The sequence below is a fragment of the Sciurus carolinensis genome, chromosome 11, assembly GCF_902686445.1.
Source record: "Sciurus carolinensis chromosome 11, mSciCar1.2, whole genome shotgun sequence".
NCBI lineage: Eukaryota > Metazoa > Chordata > Mammalia > Rodentia > Sciuridae > Sciurus > Sciurus carolinensis.
Genome location: NC_062223.1, coordinates 46,265,998 through 46,286,642, shown reverse-complemented (window position 1 = coordinate 46,286,642; position 20,645 = coordinate 46,265,998). Strand labels below are relative to the sequence as shown.

The 20,645-nt window shown below is 34.2% G+C and overlaps 1 protein-coding gene and 1 non-coding gene across 3 annotated transcripts in view; both read right to left on the bottom strand.

The window, feature by feature from the left end:
- Dcdc1 (doublecortin domain containing 1) overlaps positions 1-20,645 on the bottom strand; it is a 494,469-nt gene that overhangs the window by 436,479 nt on the left and 37,345 nt on the right. For both annotated transcript variants that reach the window (XM_047516704.1, XM_047516706.1), the window contains exons 3-5: positions 19,597-19,866; positions 18,258-18,414; positions 17,599-17,760 (exon numbers count right to left, since the gene is read on the bottom strand). In XM_047516704.1, coding sequence (XP_047372660.1) covers positions 17,599-17,760; positions 18,258-18,414; positions 19,597-19,866 — 589 coding nt within the window. The remainder of the gene's footprint in view (positions 1-17,598; positions 17,761-18,257; positions 18,415-19,596; positions 19,867-20,645) is intronic.
- Positions 4,941-5,026, bottom strand: Trnak-uuu (transfer RNA lysine (anticodon UUU)). Its single transcript has one exon. It is a non-coding gene; the product is annotated as a tRNA-Lys (tRNA).

Here is a 20,645-nt window from a genome sequence, read left to right as displayed (position 1 = left end):
CACTGAAAATGAAAAACAGTTTTTCATTAACAGTTTACATTGACCTATACATTTTCAAAGATGTGTGCAGGAATTTAAGTTTCAAAACTCCCACTAATATTAATGGGAATGCAACTAAATTACTATGTATGGTTTTGAAAATAAAAGGGTAAGAACAGGAGTGTGATATACTGCACACTAAGCTATTGTCAGCATTCCTTTCTTTTCAAGATGTTTCATTTCATAAATAAATAATTTGCTCCTGAGCTACTTATTTTATTTGTGCATTCACTTTATTTTAGATCATATCCCTTTTCACATAAATTACAAAAACACAACCATCCCTCCCTCCCTCATCTGCTCTTTTTGTCCTAATGAGAGAATTGTAATTTTATTTACACAAAACTGAAAATAGCTGCATCTACTTGTTTGTCCAAATTTCCAAATAACCCTTCTCTGTTAGCACTTTCCTTTAATGAAGCATGATCTCTCTGACCTAGAAAAGGCACTTTAGATAAAATCTGCTGTTATTGATATAAAACACATGCTAGTGGTTGCTAATAACCTTCAAGTCTCAGGTGGTTATATTTAAAATGTTTTCAAAATCCTCTGTGCTACCATACCCTCACACCCTCAGACAGACAGACACACACACACACAGTGAGCAGAAATATAAGCAAACTTGCAGAGTAAATTAAAATTAGATTAGAAGATTATATATGTGATTAGCCTTCAAATAGAAAAAATTAGCATAGTTATGTGTTTTTCATTTGTAATCTGAAATTGATAGGAAGTGAGTTAGATAAAAGATCTAGAAGTTAATGGGTTCATATATTTCCAAAGAAATTGAAAACAGGTACTCAATTAAATATGTGTACATGCAAGTTCAGAGGAGCACTATTCACAATAGCCAAAAGATGGATACCAAATGCTTATCCATGGATGAAAGCATACACAAATTAATACATACATATATATATATATATACACACAAATATATACATATATATACACACATATATATAAAGAAGTATTATTCAGCCATAAAAAGCAAAACACTGATACATTCTGCAAAGTAGATGAACCTTGAAAACATACTAAACGAAGAAGCCAGACATAAAAATAACATATTGTAGATTCCACGTGTATGAAATAGTCAGAACAGGTAAACCCATAGAAACAGAACATAAACTGAGGGTTGCCTGGGATTGAGAGGAGAGGGGAATGGGAAAAACTTAACGGGAAAGGAGTTTTATTTTGGATTAATGGAAATGTTCTAGAACTAAACTGTGAAAGTACTAAATGTTATTGTTCACTCTAAAATTATTAATTTTATGTTATGTGAATTTTACTTCAATAAATAACTAAATAGAGAATGAAAAGAAGATAGTATAATAGTACCTCTCAGAAAATTTTTAAAAACCTCACTGGAAAAAAAAAAAGCTAATGAATTCTTGTAGTTTAATGGGAGTTTACCTACCATCTGGATGCTTCCAGATGCTCTGCAAAGCAGAAAAGTATAAACTCTACAATCAAAGAGCTGGGATTTGAATCCCAGTTCTTTCTGGTCACCCTAGATGAGTTATCCATCCCTGAATCTCAGATTTCTCCTTTATCAAGTATCTAATGGGCATTATTCCACTACCTGATGAAGATTAAATATCTTGTATATAAAAGCACATAATACATTGAAGTCACTCCATTAGGTTAGCTTCTTCCCTTTCCTTCTGGAATCCTGTTGCAGGGTCCAACAAGGAAAACAAGAACCCACTGAGTATCTGGGCAGAGGGAACTACAGGGCACTGGTTACATAAGTGAAGAAAAAGGCTGTGAAGCAATCAAATGACAGTGAGCCAAGCCAGAGATTAACAATACCATGAAACCACTCCCATGAAGGCCACAGAGAAAAGCTATTACATCTGGATTTAGAGAACCTTACTTAAGGGGTTTCTCTTCAAATACTTCAGCCAGGGGTCAGGATTAGGCTAAAGCAAATAAAGGGACAATAACTCATCATTCAAGGAGGTATGCTCATTACCCTCACACAACCCTATGAGTGAGTGAGTACCTCCTCAAATTTCGTCCACAGGTAGTTCACTCGCTCACACTCTAGTCCCAGTCCTTTTCTATATGCAAGACTCCTTAAATTTCATTAGAAACAATACTGTAAGCCAGATCTATCTTATGTGATTTAATACCTATAACTCATTCAGTCCTCTCAATAACATTAGGATGTAGGTAATATCATTATCTTCATTTACAGGTAAGGAAACTGGGGGTTAAATAACTTGCCCACGATCTAGCAGTTGGTTATGTTGTAGGGCTTGGATATGAATTTTGTTCTAGAATCGTGCTCCTAATAACACTATCCTGCCTCCACCATATATTTTCTGCTATTATCTCAAATTTAATATATACATGAAGACAAAATTTCACATCATTCTGTACATGTTGACTCACCCTTCACAGTGCTCATTTCTGTTAATATTTCCACTTCTTTCACTGTTATCCAGGGAGATCTTGAACACTCAATGCTTATTCATTTCTCTCAAACCAGTTACTTATTAATTCAATAACATTTATTGGAAGAGCACTGATCAAGGCAACAGGGTGACAGCTGTGAAGAGGACAGAGCTTCTTGGGACGAGACTGACAGTGAATGGCCTCTCTGAGGTGGTGGCATCTTAATAGAAAGGCCTGCATGATGAGAAGTTTGTTGCGAAAATCTAGGGAAAGAGTATTCCAGGCAGGGCAAAAACCAAGTGTAAAGACTCTAAGGTAAGAATGAGTTTGTCATGCTTGAAAATGAAAACTAAAGTTCAGTCAGATAGAGAGTTTGTACACACAAAGCCAAAGAGGTAGAAAGGGGCCAGATTGTGCAGGTCAAGAAAAAGGGTTTTGATTTTATTCTGGATGTGATGGGAAGCCCTAAGATGATTCTCAGCAGGATGCTATGAAGAAGAAACCATAGAAGAATGTAGTAGACACTGTTGGTGTCCTGTCAAGATGCCTCTTACCAGGTTAGTGCAACCAAACCCCAGCTGTAGAATCCTGACTGCTACCGTTTCACAGCTACACCCTTCTCCTGACAACTGTCCTTGACTCAAAGAAACCTAGCCAGGAAATGCCTACAAGGTTATGGTCTTTTCCCTCCTAAGTTGGCAGACACCCAAAGCTAATGACTGGGGACTAAAAACAGTTTCTTTGCCTCAGTGAGGGACTCCTCTGTGGCCTCTTTCATACTTCAGATAGGTTAGACATTAGCTGAACACATGGCTTGGCTGAATGTCATCCTCTGCTCTGTGCTCCTTCCTCGATCGCAGTTTTCAACTGTGAGTATTCCCTCAATGGGTCTCCTAGACAGAAATCCCCATTTCAATCCCTGCTTCTAGGGAACATTTTCTGAGACAGAAAAAAGAAGGGATATCTAACTTTAAGGGAGTCTTTCCTCAGAGTAACTATTAAAAGTATCATTCCTTTCCATTCCCAACTGGACCCACTTCATTTCTCTCTCAACCTCTTATCATCTATAAGAGTTTCTTAATTGTAGTTGCTTCTCCTCCATCACATTTGACATTCTATACTCTAATCACAGCTGAATTTTCACAAAATATCAATTTTTAAATTGCCTAAAGGGAAATATCTTAGAAATAGATTTTGAAGTTTATCTACTAGTCAGTCAGTCAACTGGTCTGTCAAGTAATCAACATCCAATGGCTAAGCCCATCCTATGTGTCATATTCTACAAAAGGAAAATGAAAAAAGACATGAAGTCTCTTTCCTTAAACTTATGTCAAACAGAAGAGTTTACAATTTCATACCATCCAAACTTCCTGCTGTTATTTTAGAGCCCTCTTCTGCCTGTCAATTGATTCTTTATCCCTTGAGAATACAATGTTCATTTTTAACTCCCACCTATTCGGACTCAGGTCATTCTCAAGATCCAGTTTAAAATTTTCTCTTTTTGCTCCAGCACACAAAGACCTGTCATCTCTTTGAACCCTAAGAGCACTTGGAGCCTGTGCCACTCACCCACACATTCGTTCATTCAATAATGTTGAAAACCTACAATATGTCAGACTCTGTGCTAGGTACTAAGGAAAGAACATAAGCCACATGGAGTTACTAAATGTTTTATAAGTACATATCCTAGTTAATGTTTTATAAGTAAATATCTATTTCTGTTTCTATATTTAAACCCTTAAAAGGTAAGAATCAAGTCTTATATTTCTTGTTACTTTTCACTACACATGGTTTAGGACTAGATGTCACCTTTTCCTGTGTATTTAAATGACTCATTGGAATATTACTCCGCCATGAAGAATGATAAAATTATGGCATTTGCAGGCAAATGGATGAAATTGGAGAATATCATGCTAAGTGAGATAAGCCAATCTCAAAAAACTAAAGGATGAATGATCTCGCTGATAAGCAGATGAGGACATATAATGGGGGGTGGGAGGGGTTAGCATTAGGGTTAGGTTTAGGGTTAGGGATAAGAAGCGTGGTAAGAATGGAGGAAGGAAGGACTGTATAGAGGGAAAAGAGGGGTGGGAGGGGTGGGAGGGGTGGGGGGGAAGGGAAAAAAAATAACAATGAATCAAACAACATTGCCCTATGTAAATTTATGATTACACAAATGGTATGCCTTGACTCCATGTACAAATAGAGAAACAACATGTATCCCATTTGTTTACAATAATAATAAATAAATAAATAAATAAATGACTCATTGATGGAAACTTGGTTTTATGCCACTTTTCATAAACATAGTAATTATGTAACATAAACTTTATTGCCTATAAGTATATATATATCTGCCACTTTTATTCCCCACCTATACCCAGTATGAACTTAAATATGATTAATTTACCACCTTGATGCTCACTGATGACCCCTAATGGCAGAGAATTTCCTTAGGAAAAGCATAAAACTTGCCTAGGAGAGCTTCTTTTTTTTTTTTCTTGGGTGCTGGGGATCGAACCCAGGGCCTTGTGCTTAAAAGGCAAGCACTCTACCAACTGAGCTATCTCCCCAGCCCCCAAGAGCTTCTTGACAAACAAAAGCCTAAAAGGAAATGGAAATAACCAGGAAGAGCTCAAATTCTTACACATGCCTCGAAGCTCAATTTAGGGGTCATCTCTTCCAAGAAAATTTTTCCAACTTGGATACTCTCCTCTCTGCACTTTGTGAAGACCTCTACCATTGAACTTAACCACATTGAACATACAATTGTGTGCTTACTTGGATAAACACACAAAACAATGCTTACCTGAAGCATGAACTAGGTGCTCAGAAAGTACTTGAATAAATTAATGTGTAAGGCTACCCTTTCATTCAATAAATATATTCCAATAAAAGTAATAGTCATCATTTTAACATCAAAAGACACCTTCCTTATTTAAAAAATAGTCTAAAATAGGAAAGATCACATTTCTGAAGTTCCAAATAGGCTTTCTTAAAGAACTCTAGATGGGTATAGGAAAACCATATAATAAAGTAAAATTTGAAAAAAAAATTATAACACAAATTATATCTAGTTTTTTAATGGTATTCCAACTTTCCAGATCTCTTTTGATATTGATAAAAATTGAAAAACTACTGGCAATTTATATAATTTTTATAGAACTAAAGATTCTTAAAGCAGACTAATAAAATATTACTAATAATGGCTAAAATGCATTTACAATTTAGTAGATGGGCAGCATAGCTTACTAATCAAGAGCAGATGCTCTGAAGCCAGATCCCCTGAATCTAAATCTTGACTTTGCCTCTTACCAGCTCTGAAACTTTGAAAGTATCAATCAACTTTATTTATTTATTTTTTGTAGTGCTGGGGATTGAACCCAGGGCCGTGTGTATGCGAGGCAAGCACTCTACCAACCAAGCTATATCCCCAGCCCTCATTTTGGTTTTCTTATCAGAGAAATGGGAACAATAAGAACAATCCCCTTATTTGTTATGTGAATGAAAGTAGTTTCCACAGATAAAACATTTATGGGTAAATAAAAATACTAGATATTAGTTGTGCTATTATTATCTTCATGATATTCATTAAGCACTTAATGGAAGTACTGTGTTAATTGCTTTAAACACACTAACCCATTGTGTTCTCACAACCTTGGGAAGCAGGTAATATTGACATCTCAATTTTATTGATGAAGAAAATGAGCCTTGGAGAAATTAAGGGACTACATCTGTATCATCTGTAGATTAAGTGGATCACAGACCCAGACCCAAATGGCTCCAGAGCCTACTTTCTTAACCTTGTACAGTTCCTCAAGTGCCTACAATTTACCCCAAGTAACGGAAGAATTCCCCTAATTTAAAACAAGTGTATTTCCCATATGTCTTAACAATTCCCCACATTCCATATAATGGCACCTCAGTGCTATCTAAAAAGTAACTGTCATTATTAAGTACCTACATTTTGATCAAAAGATCTTCATGACAAAATACTGTAACTGTTTACAGATTCTAGTATCTCCACTCAGAAAGATCCAATGCAGTACAGTTAGATTTCTCAACCTCAGCAAGCATTGACATCTCTATGTTCCATGCTGTGGGGTTGTCCTGTGCATCATGAAATATTGAGCAACATTCCTTGCCTCTTTCTGCTAAATGTCCAATAAATGCCCAACGGTGCCTTTCCAGCTGGGGCAACCAAAAATGTCTCTAGACATTGACACCTATCCCCTGAGTCAAAATTATGTCTACTTGAGAATGATTGAAATATTGAGATAATCCCCTTCTACAGAGGAGCAGGCAGCTATGTATAAACTATCAGCACATACCATTCTCTTTCCTGACTTCAAACTTTACTAATGCCTTTTCCCCTCCCTCTTTGCTGTGCCATCTCCCTTCCTTCTCAGTGCCACCTCCTACAGGAAGTTTTCTTTGGTCTATTCCTCTTCAGGTTTCCCAGCTTCATCTATGTGCCACTCATTTTATTGAACTTCTCTGCTTTTATGTGTATGTTCCCATTAGGTTATGAGCATTTCAAGGACTGCAATGTGTTTTCATATTTGTACCTCAGTTTCTGGTACACTGCAAACAAGTATGCTTGTTGGATATTGAATAAAGTTAAAAATGTCAATCATTCATTTTCAACATAAGCATTTGTTCCCTGTTGCATAGAGAACATCAAACATAGTACTTGGGACAAAGAAATGCTCAACAAATAGTTGTAGAATATATGTCAAATATATCAAATCAGAGTGTGAATACTATTTCATTAAATAGTTATTAAATTGATTTAAAGCAATATTTTCATTAGGTAGATATTAATTTGATTCCTGTTTTCTCTGTGTTTGGGAAAATATTGCATTTTTATACTCCTGATTAGTTAGCTATTTCATTATTATGTCCCTAATTGAATTTACTAGGAAATGAGAATGTATGTCATAGAGAATAACTCAGTAAGAAGTAGCAAAAAATTCTACAACTTAGTGCATACTATGGATTAGCTTCAGCATTGTAAAACTTTGAGGTTGAAAGAAACTTTAAAAATTACTGACTTAGGGCTGGGGATATAGCTCAGTTGGTAGAGTGCTTGCCTTGCAAGCACAAGACCCTGCGTTCTATCCCCAGTACCAAAAAAAAAAAAAAAAATTGACTTAACCACTCATTTCATTCACCCAATTATTCATTCAGCAAATATATATTGAACATTTCACACATGCTCCCTATTGACACTGCACACATAAAACCTCAATGAGTTCTTGGTATGTTTGGGAATAGAGAGGTACACACATGGATTTGAGGGAACATGAATTAAGGACACTACCACGACTTAAACTTGTCAAGAAAGGCTTCCCTGAAGAAGGTCATGTGGCAGGATTTGAAGCAAACATGGAATAAGCAACAAACGGCAAGTATAATCTCAGAGGAGAAAACAGTGCATGTGAAGACTGTGTCATACAAAATCATGACAGGCTATTGTGAGGCAGAGATAGAGCAAGGAGGATAAGAAGTAGCCAGATCTGTACCTTTTGCAAAACGCTGAGAGGCATGACACCTCCTCAAAGCAGGCCATTCTATCTTTTGGACAGACAGGGAAAATCTTCCTTACATTAAGACAAAATTCATTTCCTTGTACAATAAAGCTATTGGGATAAGTAAGGAAAAAGAAAGCTCTGCAGAAACATTTCTCAAAATGTGGGCCTGGATCTCCTATATAGGGAGCAGCTGAAGATCCAGGGAACCCTTCTATTTAGAGCATGAGGTGACATATGATGACTTCATGTTAAGAAATGTGATTGGAAACCTGATGGCCTGTCCAGAGCAAGAAGGAAAAAAGAGAATCAGACTTTATTAGCATGGAAAACCTGAGGATGCTCAACAAAGATAGACTAGGCTTTAGCCCTGATGAAGAAGACAATAATCTCAGAGACTGGGAATAGGTAGAGTGAGTAGTAAGAAAAAAGTGAGGGGACCATTGGGCATGTGGGGCAGGGAGCCAAGCTGAGTACTAAAACAAGAACCTTAATCCCATCCAAATCCATTTTGAACTTCTAGGAAAAATGCTAGCCATTGTCAATAAATGCTTTCAACAGTTGTCTTTCATTACTTTCTCAAATTCAAAAATCCAAATTCAGCTACCAGGACTGAGACTATCTGTACCTTTGTAAGAATTAGAAAACAGCTACCTCCCATCTCTCTACTTTTCCCCCAACCATCTCCTTGCTGGAATTAGAAAAGAGTGAGCCTGGTCTCACAGGTCCCTTGGCAGTGAGAAGTGACCTTCCCCACGGTCATGCATCTCCTCTTTCTTATTTCCTTCTTGTCAATAACAGTTAGTAAGAACCTATCTATACAAGGTACTATAAGAAATACTAAGAAAAGTGTTCAATGAATCTGAGAGTCCTCTTCTATTCCCACCTATCACCCCACAAAAACAAAAAAGAAAAAGAAAGGAAGGAAGGAAGGAAGGATGGAAGGGGAGAGAATGGTTAAAATAGGGCATTCCTGAAAGGATATGGGAAAGCTCAAAACCTGAGATCCTCAGATTCTATATGTCCCTTGGCAATCATTTATACACTTCTGACCATAGTCTCCCTTTTATAACATAACGACTCTCTATAATGTAATTACTTTGGGGCTAGTACACCCTAATTTTCTGCCAAATGGGAACATTAACATCTCTACATATGAGTTTTGGGCAGGGGAAGTTTAATATGTTCCTCCTAAATGTCTACTCACTCTGTACAGTCATGGAAGCTCTTCTAAAGAGGTCTTTTCCCTTCCCTTTTACTAACACCTTGTTGGGATGTAAATGGTTCACCATGATCTATTTCATTTGGTCCTTCACACATCCACTGAACAATGTTGTACATCTACCTAGTAAGTGCCAAGCCCTGTGCCAGAAAATAGTGCCAAATAAGGCAGCCATGGTTTCTACCCTAAGCAAACTTGATCTGGGGGAATGATAGACATTTCATCAGTAATTATAAATATGATTACAAATATGACAATTGTAAAAAGGGGCTTGAGAAAGCCATAGGAATATATTCTTCCTAGAGAGAGTTTCCGCAGAGAACAGGAACAAATAAATTGCCTTCCCAAGCATGAATCTCAACAGCAGAACATTAGAGTTCCTCTATGGACAGTTCTTGATTCTCCACCTTAACAGTACTCTCAGCAATGTTTCTGTCCTACACACCGAAATCCAAAGAAGGGTCCCTCTTCTCACGTTATCATTTACCTACTCCTCTAAATTTGCTAGCCACACCTCATGGCCTCCAAAGCATCCATGACCAGAACTGTCTCAGTCTTTTTTTCCTCAGGCACTTCTCCCTAGAAACTTAAGATGCCACTGTGTAAAGATGAAAGTGGTGGCTGGACTTTTCTGAAGTTTAAAAGGTTAGCGTAATCTTGGATAATGCTTCCCCCGAAGGGTCCCAGTGTATGATCGTTCATACTCTTATTCTCTCTAAAGCACTCACAGAATGCTATGCCCCAACTATGAATTATTTTTCATTTTGAAGAATCCACATTTTCTTTTCGTGGTTTTATTTTTAACCAAATCGAGAAAAAATAAGCACTTTCTAGTCTGCTTCTGTGTTAAAAAGTCTATCTACAATATAATTACATTCCCTCAGTTTAATCCAAAAACAAAAAGCCAATGAATGTCATAAAATTAAATAAATCTAGGTGTTCTCCACATTATAATTTTCAATTTTGTGTACGAGGCAAAAAGAACCCTACCTTGTTCTACCACTAAAATAAAAGCAGCAAACTTGCAACTTCAAATTCATGAGCTTATTAAAAATCTTCTTAGCTTTAAAAATTCATTCTCTTGTAGTTAGGCAATAAACTTGAAAACACACTCATGTTCTGACTGCCAAGTAGGTATAGATAATGACATTAAATATGAACAAGCACATCATTTCATGGGTGCAAGATGAGTTTATAAAATATAAATGCTCTGACAGTAAGAAAACACACTGCTATATTCAATTATATCATCTGCCCAAAATACAATTGCTTCTATGTTTGGTAAATAGATTAAATCCAGGTCACATTCCTGCATTCAATTGAGTTTCTAGTCACTCCCTTTTCTCTAAATACTTACGCTCTTTGTTTCTGCATGTTCTTAAGTGTCATCATGTATTGCTATAGGCATGATGGCTATATTTAACTAATAATGACAGTGGTTGTCATTAGATTTTAACTCAGTAACACTAGTCTGACATATCATTTGAAGTATGTCTTCAATTTAAATTTGATTAAAATTACAAACATCCCATCTATTGTGCCAATCAAAATGTTGTCACCCTTTCCCTGAACTTTTCTATGAACTTTGTTTAAATAATTATGGCAGCTGAAAGTTAAGGCTAGCCCTGGGTCATGAACATATTTTAAAATACAACTCTTGGAATAGAGTAGAGTAAGACTATTTGGGGCTCTTTTTACAAAAAGACTTGATCTTTACCTAAACCTCAGATACCAAGAATTCAAAGCCTCTAACTCAGATTTCCATACCAATCTATAACCACCACGGCTCAGTAGGGATTTTAATTTGATTGAATATGTTTCAAAATCTCAGACCTGGCAAATATCTTTGGTAGTAAAATCAGGTTCTTATGAAACCTGTATGAAAAGCTTGTGGATACATGCCTAGTAAAGGATGGAGCAAAAGAGCGTAAATATAGACCAGGTAGACAGATGATATTTTTAACACCTATTATGTGTCAGATTTTTACCCTTATCATCTTAGCTACTCCTCATAGCAATGCTGTGAGTTATATACAATTATGCTTGATTTATGGATGAGGAAACTCAGGTTTAAAGAGATTAGTGATTTGCCCAGGTTTACACTGTAATTTGCTTTCCTGGCAATGATAAACAGAAACAAGATTTTTCTTGTATTCCTAAACACAAACAATTGTTCTCAGAAGGTATGAGTGAACACAGCTTCTGAGTGATGGACTTGAAATCTTAGTTATACTGTTTATAAAATGCTGGTCTTGCTTTTTAAATTTAGACTAGGGATTTATAGACATTTAATCTTCAAATAATCTATCTTTATTAGAAAAATAAGAGAGTATTCAATAATCCTTTAAGATATTATTACCTCTATTTTACACATAAGGGCAATAAAAGTGCAGGCCAGTTTGACCAAGGTCATACAGTGGGGTGAGAATCTTGCAGGATCATCTGAATTCATGTCTAACATTCTTTCCACTAAACAAATAATGCATGTCTCACACTCTCCTAGAAGATGTCTGAAAGTTTAAAAAATGAACAGTGAGAAAGGCAAACTGCTCTGAAGAAGTAATTATCAAATGTATATATGAATTCTCAGGTAAAGTAACAAGCAGGGTAGACAGTCAACTCTCTAAAAGTTTTAACTTAATGGTTACTGTAAATGCCCGTTTCATTTTAAAAATCCCTCCTTTTGTTTCTAGAACATTTCTTCTTATTATACAATTTTTTTATTTCCTTTATAACACATTGCCAATAATTATTTTGTTCTTTTTATGTTTATATTCTTTATCTCATTCCACCTCTCTAGAATCTAATCTCCATGAGACCTCTTTCTTGTTCACACTATATCCTTAAAACATGAGAGCAGTGCCTTGAACATTGTAGGAACTCAATAAATATATGTTCACTTGATAAATGAATGAACAAATGTTCTCCCTTTAACTCAAAGACTGTTCCTTCTGCCTCCTTAAACAGGGAATCACTGGTTTTGAGGGTGTTGCTTTGTTTTGTTTTTATTACATCCCACATATTCTCTCAGTTCTAGTCAGGGAGAAGGACTCTGTCCACTGTCATCCATGCAACAAACAACTTGAGATAATAAGGACAATATTTATAAACCTTATGAATTAATATTCCAGTGAGAATTAACATTTATCAGAGTTCTTTGCAACTATAGCAGAAAGACAATAACCAAAACCATTAAGGTTGATTGTGGTTTGATATCTAGAAACTTTGGGTTTCAAAAAAGTTCATGATAACATTATATATATATAAAATGGTGTATATATCACACATCATATAATATCCTCAGGAAAGTAGCAGCCCAAAGTCAAACACATTAATTATTTTTCAACAATACACTTGATTTGTTACGGTAAATAAGATTCTACTACCAAATGAGTTATTTTAAAAAGCGTTTGGACTTCTACAATCTTGAGCTCGAGAATTGCAGATAAGTGACTATGGATCTACATCTCTAACTCAGGGATTAAAAGGAGTAAACCTAACAAACTTAAAGCCATAACTGGGTACATGACATACAGAAACCATTGAACCATTCAATTTATCAGAATTATATTATTTGTAGGCATCTTTTTAAAATAAGTATATCCTTTGTGTATGTTTATAATTAATTCACTATTTCATGAATATCTTAAGAAGTTAGGTCTTTCCCAATGATTTGATATTTGAAAGTATGAGGGGCAGCTGCAAACTACATGCAAATGCTTTAGGTTTCCCTACTGGCTAAAGTTACCTTTGGTCTCCTACAATTGTCTTCAAATCCATATCTATATACATTTATATAGTAAGGATACCATGTACACTAATTTATAGGTTTAAGACCTTTGGAACAGGAAACACATGAAATACATATTTGTGACTTTATCTTTACCTCTTCAAATAGAAGAATCCCTTTTCCTTCTTTATGATGCTAGTTTCTACTTTTGAGTATACATAGCCAAGTGAGAGATAAAATGGACTAACAAAATCACCTAGTATAGGTTCTATTGAAACCAATAATAAAAGGAATTTAGGAAAACCAGCCCAAACTCCAGTAGCTGCCTAAATTTGCTCCAGTATTTGCCCTATAGGTAGGCATCATGAAGTTCGGTATTAGCTTTAGCAGGATAAAGCAGCCATTGGTGCAGGCAACACTATAGCATTCTGTTTAAGATCCAGAAAAAGAAATAGCAAGGTATGGTGTGATATGAGTAGTGGATCACTTCTTGACACTTGTGCTTTTAACACAACAATTAAAAACAACAACCTTAATAGACATATATAATGAAACAATATAATACATGAATCCATGTTCATTAAACTAATGCATTTTTTGAAAAACAAAATATGACAGAACATTTCATTATTGACGCAGATATGAGAAAAAGTGTTATGCTGCTATTTAGAATGTGTCCTGTGTGTCATGGAATTGAAATATTTCCAAATCATCAATAATTAAAATGATGAGAATCCATCATTTCACTGACATTTACTTCTACATGAAAAGATGGCCTATTTTAAATATGCTCACACATATTCTTGTCAATCACAAGCTGTCACAGCAAATTATTTCATTTTGTAGATCACATGGCAACCAGCAGAAAATCTCAAGGTTTAAATTTAGATCTTAGGTGTAGTATCAAGAACTCCTTTCATGGATTTTTTTCCTGTGACTACATCTTCACAATACAGTATTTAAAAGATGTAAAATCTTATTCATAATACTCAGTTTCGCTTCTGGTTAAAAAACCTCAGAACTGAAATGAATCACTGTAACTTATAATTCTGAAAGCCAAATAGTAGAATAGGATATAAAGGAAAGAGGGGAAATATAAAACCCAAAATATTTAAAGACAATAAGAACTACATGCAGTAAAATTCATTAGCTAATGAATTAGATCTAAACAAACCCTCCCCTCAATTTTAAGATAATCAATTAAACACTGGGCACAAACCATTCTTTATGCTTTATTTGCATTGCCAGTATCTCCTAGCAGTTTTAAAGGGGCTGAACTTTTATAAACCATATGAATGTCATCCAAGAATTTTCACTGTGCCACCATTGAACAGAAGCTTCAGGAAACTGTAAATAAATCCTAAAACATGAAACTGACGACTCTTCTTTGAAAATGAAAACTTTTGAAATGCCTTTTCTAACAATGCATTAACTACATCTTCACAATTCCAGAATCACTAATAAATATCAGAATCTTTAATTACCAGAATTATAAAACCACAAAACATTTTCATCAACAGACTTTGTAAAATATTTCTATTTTCTGATTTTTTTCCATATACAATTCATGTTTATGATTAGGTCTTCAACTTCAAAATATAAGAATTACTCTAATATTGCACTGCAACATGGAATGCTTCATGTCAGTCTTGACCTTATCCTGACCTCTAAATGAAAGCTTTGTGTTTCAAAGTATGTGATGAATAGCTCTCTGACTTTCTATTAAATACAGTGCCTCTAGTTGTCAACAGGGATGCTGAAAAAGGACAGTAAAATAGTTAAAAAATCAGAGATGCTATGCTGGCTTTTTTTCCCTATCTTAGTAAATCTCTCATTATTTTCCAATAGCAGGCAATTTTCAATATTTATACTGATTTTCTAAATCATAGGGAAACCACTGAGGTATGGAAATACAATTGCTACAATATATATTGGCTTATTTGACCTTCCTGTGACAATATTAAGGTAATCTTTCCTTTAAAGGATCCCTTTGATTTGCACTGTTGAACAGTATTCTCAGTTTTAAGGATTTGTAACTTATTTAGCCTAGAGTTTAAGTTCCTTAAAGGCCAGAACTTCTATGCCTATGCCAGGGTCAGACATAGTAAATACTCAATAAAAATGTTTACTGATTTAAATTTTTAATGAATTGAATTGAAATCAGAGGTAAAAGAATAACAATTAAAAGAAGAAATTGGCATAAGCCCCTACTTTTCTTTGTATCTAATCTGGCTTATTACCTGGCACATAGTAGGTTCTAATAAATTGCTGCATGAATAAAAACAAGTAACTTGAAATACTGGCCAGATACTGACTCTAATGCTTTTAGGCTGATTTTATATAAAACATTCGTGCTCATTTAGAAAGTTATATCAGCAACAGTAGGTCTTATTTTTCCCCTTTTTACCTTTAGCATATTAAATTTTCCAACTGATAATACCTCCTCTCCCTTTAAATGTATCTACCATCTTCGGAGTTATTCAAACATGCTTTATTTTTATGGTATACTTTTGACAACAAGTTGACAAATTACTGATAAATCTATAAAACATGCTCAAAAGGTTATCTTAAATCTGATTTAGATGATATTAAAAAAGTATATGTGAAGATGTGGAAATATCACCCATATCAAGTTAAATATTCACATACATGCATATATGTGAAAGGTAATATGTGCCATATATATTTACATTTATATGTTTAATGTTTTGAGTGAAATCAAAGATCAGTGTTTAGGCTTATCTATGAGATTAACTTAGATGAGTGACTTTTCCCCATTATACTTACCCTAAGTCTTTTTAATGGACATGTGATATGCTAGACTGTGTCCAAGCTCACCTACAATTTCTTTTCTCAAAAGACAAGACACATCTGCCACCTGCTCTACTCCGTGTCCCAGCAACAACTGTCGAGCAGCATAAAGATTGATTATCAGTCAAAAACCATTGCACAACACCAGATTTTGGTGGGTTAAGCTTGCTGATCCAGCAAGAGATGGTGTGAAATTTTCAGAGTGTGTGCCAACATTTTGGTGCTAAAAGAACAGCAGTGCATGTCACAGTGAAACACAGCCAAAGATATGCAGACAAAGCAGAGAAGTTTTTGTCCTGGACTTGGCTTTTAAAGAGGATAAAAGAGAAACAAAAAGTAGGAGAAAATTAGTTCACACATTTTAAAATCACCGACAAAGTTTAGTCATGTATGTGACATTATTATTTTGGGCATACATGTCCAGGAAATTTTCTTCTTAGCTTAGCTATAAAAAATTTTTATGCATCTCTTCTACAATACATACTATGATTCATTTGAAAGACAAGTAATAAAATGATCAAGGATCTTATTGAAGTAACCATTACATAAACTTCTGAATTTTTTAAAAAATCATAGGAATGTATTTACCCTCTAAGATTCATAATTCATAAATAAATGACTCAATGAATACAAAACAAAAGCAGCTATTTTTAAAAGTTAAAGCAAATGTATGGGTCTACATGATCACAAGGGGAATTTTTATTGAGTATTACAGCAACAAGTTTCTTTACAAAGACCAAATTATCTTGAACTTTCTACTGAATTCAAGAAATGACTTATTTTCTGATGATCAAGTATTATCAAAGAAATAGAAATCCTAACATTGTTTTATACAATAACATTAATACAAGAGGGATTTTCATCACCTCATCTGTAATGAATTCCAAAATTACTTTTCTCCTACTTATGCAATTACTGCCTAGACTTGCCTTTGATTCACCAGCTTTATAGGAGCTGCAGAAAAATTACATCTAATACAGTATAAAAAGTATAAGGGAGTACAGTAGTTAGAAATACTGAATTTTTATGGCAAAGTTCTTATTCTTTATGTTATTTAAATCCGATTATCATATATAGCACTTGATAACAAACTCTGGATACAAAATGCTTTGAAGAATATTCTTAGAGATACTGGGCCTTTTCTTTCTTCAAATGTATCCCTTCTGGTCGAAAAAAAGTTTTAATTTTAGAAAATCCTCAAATTTCTGAAATTTTAAAAACAATGTACTTTTTAAAAACCTGACCAGAAAATGTTTGAGATTATACATATGGAGGGGTTTGTGTGTGAATGTGTGTGTGTGTGCGCGCGCATGTGCACACATGCAAGTGCATTTCAAGGTTTAAAAAAAAAAATCAAGTTGCTGCATTAACCTTGGAAAAAAATTATTAGGAGAATCACAGGTACATAAGAATTACATGTTCATTACTGGCCATATTTTCATAGTTATATATTGTCATCTGAAAAAAGGCCAAGAGTATAAATTGCTAAATGATATTTGAAACTATTTTCTGAGAGAATAAATCTAATGAATTATGTCTGTTGAGTGTCACAAAAACTAAACAGTAAATTCAATAATCTCTGATTTAATTTATTATATTTTCACCATTTAACCTCCTGCAGGCTCCCTAATGTCTGTTCAGATCTATATTAAATTAAGCACCAATGCTAATGAAGGGCAATAAACGTGGCTGTCAGTGGATTTTTCTTTCATTAAGCACATTATCCTCTTACTGAGCTGTAAATGCGTAAACATTAGTTTTGTTAAACCATGCAAAAAAGACGAGATGAAAATCATTTTTTAATTGCACCCCTTAAGCAATTTACTATGTATGGGGATACAGGGGTTCCCCCACACTTTTACCTTTAATTTTTTGAGTGGATCTGAAAAGGGCTCTCCCGTTGAAACATAAACATCAGCTTCATGGGGAATATCTTCAGATTCGAGGACTTCCTTGCCGTCTGCCAAGAACACTCGTCGTGCGGCCATGTTCAGATTCAGCTTGTCTGTGCACTCCTCCAGCAGCTAGAAGAAAACAAGAGGTAAGACAAAGTGATTTATGACAAAGAAAGTAACACATTTCCATAAAACAAAAGGTTCTAACAATCAAAACAGAAGCCCAATTGAGTCACTTGCTAAGTTCAGTAACTCAGTCCATACAGTGCAGTTATTTTCTAGCAGCTAAAAATATGAATTAAAAGGTAAATCAAAGCACCAAGAATATCTAATTATGATCTAATTTTAATCCTTAAACTTAAGATCTGTCATTTTAATAACTCTGCAAAATATAATATCATTGTATTTGTTTAATTAATCTGTTTAATAACTACACTGTTTTATATCGATTTTTAAAAAGGAAAGGACTGAAATGCCTGTGAGATCTACACATATAAGCAATTTATAGGTTCAGATTCATAAAAAGAAAATCTTAATGCAGTTAAGTGTTATCTTTTTCACTTTTTTAAATCATAAAGAGAGCAAGGGAGAAAATAAAGTGCTGAAAACTTTGGAACATTAGTTACCAAGGTGACGGTTGGAGCAGTAACTTTGGCAAAGACTGTTCTAGATCCATTTTTGTAAGCTGTTACTTTAATTACTCTTGGTTGAAGTTTGTATCTTTGAGACAATCTTTGCCAATTCTGAGTGGACTGAAATTTTAGAGAGGAGAACTTTAAAACTCTAAAGGAAAACAAAAAAAGAACACAAAAATTGGTACATGTTAATTACTAAAATCTTTTAAGTAAAATTTACTATAAACATTTTAAAAATACATATGCTCTAAAGGTTGTTCCTTGTACGTAAGTGTTCCCCAACAAAGCTTTTTATAGAATGAAATTGTCACTATTAGATATTCAAACATTTAAAATAGGATAGAGTATCAAACTGGGTTACATAAACACTTAATCTCAGAATAAATCATTTTTATCATTTTACTTATAAAACACCATAACATTCCTTTAATATTGTGTATCTGAAAAATTAGATAGCTAGATCTGCCATGTAACAAGAGCAAAAAATAGTAATATGGTCTTAATGTCATGAAATAGTAAATGGCTAAGAGTTTCTACAAGTTTTTGTGTTCATGAAAGTTCGTTGATTTTTTAAAAAAAATTAAATTCAAATAGATTTTTATACTACTAAAACTTTAATACTACAATTAATTGAATTGCCTGCATTTCAAATTGTCTGGGAGCAATAAAATTTAAGATTTCTAAGTTTTATTTTCAGTTAAAACCAGTTTTGATTTTTATTATTTTCTTGGCAAAAGTAGAAAGGTGAAGTTAATTTGCAACACCACAGAAGCAAAGTCCACATCTTAAAAACTTTGGGTAAGTTAGAATCACAACATGCCCAAATATTCAAACACATAAAAGTAATGGGAGTATCAGTTTCTTTTGTTTTTAACCAACATGTTCTTATGTTCTGTTAACTCTGAGGTTAACAGTTTAGGATAACAATCTTGACGTGAAAATATATATATAATGATTTTATAATCAGTTCATAACAGTTTCATTCTGTACCAAACTATTGGTTAAATATCTAAAGTATGCATTTCTATTTTAAAATAAATATCCTGAAAGGAAAGATATTTCCTGGTCCTATTCTGATTTTACTTCAAATAATCTTTTTAGTTTCAGACTATCCAGGTTGAAGTATATTTCATGTTTTCCACAATGTAATTAGCAACATTCTACTCTGGTGCTTTCAAAGGAAAAAAACAAACAAACAAAAACAGAAACAAGCCCCAAGAGATATGTTATCTTTTAATGTCTGAAATAGTTAGCAGAATAACTTTAAATTCTGCTCAAAGGAAAGAGCTTCAACAGTTGGTTTAAAAGAACAGAGAACAACTTTGATTACCTCAGTTGACCCATTGGAGCACTGACAGGTCTGTTTCTCTTGGATGCTGACATAAAACAAGAATTGTTTTTACTGTTTGATTTGAAGCTATCTGGGTTTGATATTTCCTCATGGCTGTGATCTGATGCTGTTTGATGTATAGAGCAATCTTGAAGTCCTGACCCTTCTGATACTGCTGCTGAATGCAAAAGTCTGTCGAGGCCAAACTGAGGCTGCAAATAATCATCAGTAGTTTTAATAACTGCTTTTGCCTGGGATGACATAAATTCTCTGAAAGAAACAAACCATGGAAAAACACCATGAGTTGATTTCCAATCACTTATTAACAACGGCCACCTAATAACTAGTTGTGGCCTATGTGCTAAACAAAATACTACAGACTTAACCAACACTTTGTTTAAGGCTTATAATATCACTGGGAAGTGGGTAGTATTTTTATCTCCATTTTACACTCTTAAGACATTGAGGCTCAGAAAGGTTAATAAACTTGCTCAAAGTCAAATAATCAGCAAGTAACAGGTTAGGAATTTAAATTCACATTTATAGCCACTAAGCTTCACTGCTTTACTTAATTAAACTAAAGAAGAAAGGTTGTATAATGCTTGAAACACCGAAGTAAAAATTTTTAATTCTTTAGTTCATTTTATTAAATACTCTAAGTATTAGAAAAAAAAAAAAATTAAAGTGATATGGGCCCTATCCTCAAGAAACTTGCAAACTACCCTCCCCAATAGAGGATATATATATCTATGCATATATATATATGTATGTATATATATATATATACTGATATACATATGTACATACATATGTATATATATATACACACACACACATATATATATATATGTATATCAGTATTTAAATACAAAAACAAATTTCTGAAGGTCAGCATAGCATGAGTGGGAGTAAATTGGCAAAGGGTTTAGGGCAGACCTGGAATTAGAGTGACTGATTCTTTTTTGTTTGTTTAGGACTGTCCTTGTCATTGAAAATCACATAGCCTGAGAACTCCTTCAGCCTCAGACAAACTGGACAGTTGCCATCCC